Source organism: Muscardinus avellanarius (assembly GCF_963383645.1).
Source record: "Muscardinus avellanarius genome assembly, chromosome: 5".
Classification (NCBI taxonomy): domain Eukaryota; kingdom Metazoa; phylum Chordata; class Mammalia; order Rodentia; family Gliridae; genus Muscardinus; species Muscardinus avellanarius.
The window spans coordinates 141,800,907-141,805,847 of record NC_137790.1 but is presented as its reverse complement, the minus strand read 5'-3'; the positions used below and the strand labels follow the sequence as shown (position 1 = coordinate 141,805,847).

The 4,941-nt window shown below is 53.2% G+C and overlaps 1 protein-coding gene across 1 annotated transcript; it reads right to left on the bottom strand.

Moving 5' to 3' along the window:
- Positions 1-669: 669 nt before the first annotated feature.
- On the bottom strand, positions 670-2,013 carry CCDC71 (coiled-coil domain containing 71; the record flags this gene model as incomplete). The annotated part of the gene is made up of 1 exon (XM_080696113.1): positions 670-2,013. One exon carries the CDS (start codon positions 2,011-2,013, stop codon positions 670-672), a length of 1,344 nt encoding a protein of 447 aa, XP_080552239.1.
- Positions 2,014-4,941: the final 2,928 nt, after the last annotated feature.

The window sequence follows — 4,941 nt, the reverse complement described above, 5'->3', positions numbered from 1 at the left end:
CCTACAGAGGCTTGTCGCTCTCTCACCAAGGCAACTCAACTCCTTTAGGCCTGGCTCATCCCAGACAATCCTGAGGCCAGAACTGGTGGAGCACATAGCTTGGCCCCAGGAAAGAATCTCCTTTCCCTGGCCGGAAACCCTGCTGGCTTCAAGGCTCATACTGAGCTGGCTTAGAACTGGGCGTCTTGATGCATACTGGCTCTGCCTCTGACCTCAGGGAGTCTCTCACATACCAGAGGCCTGCACCTGAGTTTCTGCTCTTCTCTCCAGAGGAGCCTGGAAGCTGCCACCCCCCCAACGGGTGGCCTGTCCCAGGCTAGGACCCTCTGTCGGCCTGTGGCCACTTTCCCTCCATGCTCAAGCTGGCCTGCCTGCAGCTATATACAAAAAAAAAGACTATGGAGGGTGGGCAGGGAGACTGGAAGGTGGAAAGGTAGAAAACGTGATAGATGGACCAATGGACATACAACTTGAAGAACAGATCACAGTGCATTGCCAGGAGAACACCCCTCCCGCCCCCCCCCACCAATCCTCCAGTTCTGGAAAGGAGACTGCGGGCCTCCAGGGCCCTGGAGAGGTACCCAGAGTCCAGTCCCAGAGTCAAGGCATGGCACTGTGCCGTTGGCCACACAGGCCGCCGGGCTGTTTCCCCAAACACTGCCACAGGAGTCAGGATGTCGAGTACGGCAACGGCTGGAGCCATATGATAGGAGACAGGTTCACACGGAGGATCTGCTGGGCCCGCTGTCGCACCTCATCATCTGAGGACTGCCTGTCTACCTTTATAGCTCGGAACTTCAGCAGCTTTGCTGTCCCGGGCTCCAGCCAGGTCTTAGGAGATTGTGGGCCAAGCCGTGTTTTCTTCTTGGGAAGAAGGTCCTTCGTCTCCTCAGCCCTTTTCCTCTTCTGCCCCACAGTCTCAGAGTGGCTTTTCTGGCGCTTCCTTGCAGTCCTGGCCTGAACAGATCCCTTTGGCCTGCCCCTGCCCCTAGGCTGGATCCAAGCCATCTTGGCCTTGGCCGGCGCTGCTTTGGCCTTGGCCGGCCTGGCCCTGGCCCGCGCCACTTTGGCCCTGGCCGCCATGGCTTTGGCCTGCGCCTTGGCCCTGGACGTCTTAGCCTTGGCTGCTTTGGCCTGTGTTCGAGCCACGCCAGTGTGGACATCAGCAGCTCTGGCCAGTGTTTGGGCTGCCTTGGACTGGGCAGTTTTGGTGGCCCCTTTCACTTGCAGGCCACTGAGGGGACCAGTGACTCTACAGGTCTTGCTGTGGGGTCCAGCCCCAGGGCCTTGGCGAGTCAGACACTTGGGGCCTTTGCTTGTGTTTTTTCTGGGAACTTTGGGCTGCGGGTTCCCTGGACCTTTCCCTGAATCTTTTCGCAGCCTCAGGGGAGAGTCTGTAAGTGAGAGCTTTAGCGACTGTGCCTTGTGCTTAGCACCCAAGCAGGGCATGGGAGTCTTGAGTGGAACCAGGGCCTCAAGGACAACAGAAAGCCTCATGGCAGGGTAGACACCTGGGTAGAGGTGAGCAGGGAAGCCCACTGTTGCGCCCCTGGCACGGCTGGCACTTGACTGCTTCAGAGAGCTCAGCAGCAGGTTGGTGGTAGCATGCTTGGCGAGGGTGGGTGCATGCCCTTTGGCCAATCTGCTGGACAATGGCACGGGGAGCAGTGTAGCCCGGCCTGTGGGCAGCTGCAAGGCAGTTCGGGGAGCACTGGCTGGAGGTGACGTGGCGGCTGGGGTGGGGGCCCGAGCCTGTAGCTTCGTCTGGCTCGGGGGGCTGGCTGTGCATGAACTGTAGCCATAGACATCCCCGCTGCGCAGAATGGTAGGCTGGAAGCCATCATCTCGCAGGCCCTGCAGGAAGGCCACAAGCTGGGCCTCCGTGGCGCTGAGATCCTGGCTCATGGGATTGAAGACAAGCAGCGCCTCTTCCAGGGCCTTCTTGCCTGCCGTGGAGATGCGAGACCAGGAATGCACAGCCTTTTCCTCCACATGCTGCACCACCACGCTCATGGCATTAGGCACTGCAGATCTGCGTAGGTATCCACAAGCCAGCACTTGGCACCTCCAAGGCAAGAAGAGAGTCAGTAAGAATGGCACCAAGATCTGGAGCCAGAGCAGCAGGTGAGTGAGTTAGGGCCCTGTCCTGAGGCTGAGGGGCCTAGCCAGACTGATTACTCCTGGGGTAAAACCCTCGTCTCAGCCGGGCGTGGTGGTGCACGCCGTAATCCCCAGGCTTGGGAGGCAGAGACAGGAGGATCGCACAGGTTCAAAGCCAGCCTCAGCTACTTAGGGAGGCTCTCAGCAACTTAGTGAGACTGTTTCCAAATAAAATAGAAAAAAATAGATCTGGGAGTATAACCTGGAGGTAGAAAGCCCCTGGGTTCCACCCCCCAGTACCACCAAACCAAAACAAAAACAAGAATACCCCTAGTTTCATGACCCTGTCATACTAGGGTGGGTATGAATTAGGCATTTCCTTTAAAGACCACTTAACTTCAAAGATACTCAACCTGCAGCTGGGGCCTTAGAAAAATTTAAATCTAATTCATTTTAGTTCAATTCTGTATTTATTGTTATTTATCTATATTTACTTAGGTACTGGGGAGTCAACTCAGGAGAATTCTACCTTCAAGGTATACCCCTAGCTCTTTTTTTTTTTTTTTGGGGGGGGAGGGTCACTAAGGATGGAACCTAGGGGCATTCTACCTCCAAGCTATACCCCCAGCCCTATTTTTTAAAATTCTTTATTTTGAAACAGGGTGTCAATGAGTTGCAAAGAGCCTCATTAAGTAGCTGAGGCTGTCCACAAACTACAATCCTCCTGTCAGCCTCCCAAATACTGGAATTACAAGTGTGCGCCACCAAGCCCGGCTTACCCCTAGCCCTTTTTATCTTGAAACAGGGTCTTGCTAAGTAGCTAAGGCTGGCCTTAAACATGCAATCCTCCTGTCTCAGTCTCCCAAATACTGGGACTTTAGGTGTGTGCTACCAAGCAGGGCTAGCCCCTACCTTTGTGGGTTGGTGTGGTACTATGGACTGAACCCAGGGGCATTCTACCTCCAAGGTACACCCCCAGCCTTATTTTTTTATTCTTTACTTTGAAACAGTCTCACTAAGTTACAGAGGGCCTCACTAAGTAGCCGAGGCTGGCCATGAACTGTCCCAGCCTCCCAAGTACTGGGATGACAAGCGTGCGCCACTACACCTGGCTTTTCCACCTTCTTTTGAAGCAGGATCTGGCTATGTTGCCTAAGCTGGTCTTGAAATCATGGGCTTAAGGAATCCTCCACTTCAGCCTCCCAAGCAGCTGAGCTTAAGTCTTTCTTTTTTTTTTTTTGCAGGTCTGGGGATGGAACCCAGGGGCATTTGACCTCCGGGCTACACCCCCTGCCCTATTTTTTTTTTTATTATTTTGAAACCGGGTCTCACTGAGTTGCAGAGGGCCTCACTAAGTAGCTGAGGCTGTCCGCGAACCGCGATCCTCCAGGTCTCAGCCTCCCGAATGCTGGGATTACAAGCGTGCGCCACCACGCCCGGCAAGTCTTTCTTTTCTTCCCTTTTTTTTTGGGGGGAAAGGGGTCCTGGGGCCAGAGAGAACCCATGACTGTGCACGTGGTAGACAAGTGTCGACTACTGAGCTGCACTCCCAGTTCTTATTAAATCTATTTTTGGATGTCAAAAAGCTACTAATTACATTCAGCCGTGGAAAGACAATATTCTCAATGAGCCGAGTCCAAAGGCAAGGCAAAGCCATCATCAAGACGCTTGGGGGTTCATGGTGTCAGGAAAGGGTTCCCAGGGAGCCAATACCAGCTGGGATGAGTGATGGAGTGAAAAAGAACAGGTAGCTGGGCACAGTGGCACACACCTGTAATCCTAGCACTTGGGAGGCTGAGTCAGGAGGATCGCAAGTTTGCAGCCAGCTTCAGCAAGTACTGAGACTCTCAGCAACCTAGATAAACCCTGCTTTAAACACAAAACAGAAGGCTAGGAAGGGTGGTGCACACTTGGAATCCCAGCACTTGGGAGCCTGAGACAGGAGGACCCCGGTTTCGTAGCCAGCTGCAGCTACTTAGTGAGGCTCTCTGCAACTTGTCGAGAACCTACTTCAAAATAAAGAATAAAAAGCCGGCCGTGGTGGCACACGCTTGTAATCCCTGCGCTTGGGAGGCTGAGACAGGAGGATCGCACTGGTTCGAAGCCAGCCTCACTGGCTTAAGAGACTCTGTTTCCAAATAAACAATACAAAATGGTTCTGGGAGTGTAGCCCGGAGGTAGAAGGGTTTCCAGGAACCCCAGTACCACCACCACAAAAAAAAAAAAAAAAAAAAAAAGAATAAAAAAAATTGGGCTGGGATGTAGCACAGAGTTAGAATGTCCCTGGGTTCAATCTCCAGAAACACACACACGAAAGGGGGTGGTGTGGGGATGGAGCTCAGAGGTAGAATGCTCCTGGGTTCAATCCCCAGTACCACCTCCTAAAAAAAATTAAAAATCAAATATAAAAAGTGAAAAGCAAAGCCCGGTGTGGTGGCAGGCGTACACATGTAATCCCAGCATTCGGGAGGCTAAGACCCGAGGATCACAGTTTGTGGAAGGCCTCACCTACTCAGTGGGGCCCTATGAGTGAGACCCTGTCTCAAAATACAGAATAAAAAATAGGGCAGGGGGTGTAGCTCGGAGGTGAAATGGCCCTGGGTTCAAGACACACACACACACACACACACACACACACACACACACACACAGTATAAACCATTCTGGTGTATACTGTAGGGTTAGGACCAGGGTCTAGCTGGAAAAACAGGCTACGGGTGGGAAATAAAGAGCTCTGAATACTGGTCAGAAGCCCCTGACTTACAATCAGTATCTAGGCCCACCTCTGTTCCTCCAGCTGCTAGAGTCTGATGAGGGGGTGTCAGGGATGATCTTCCTGCC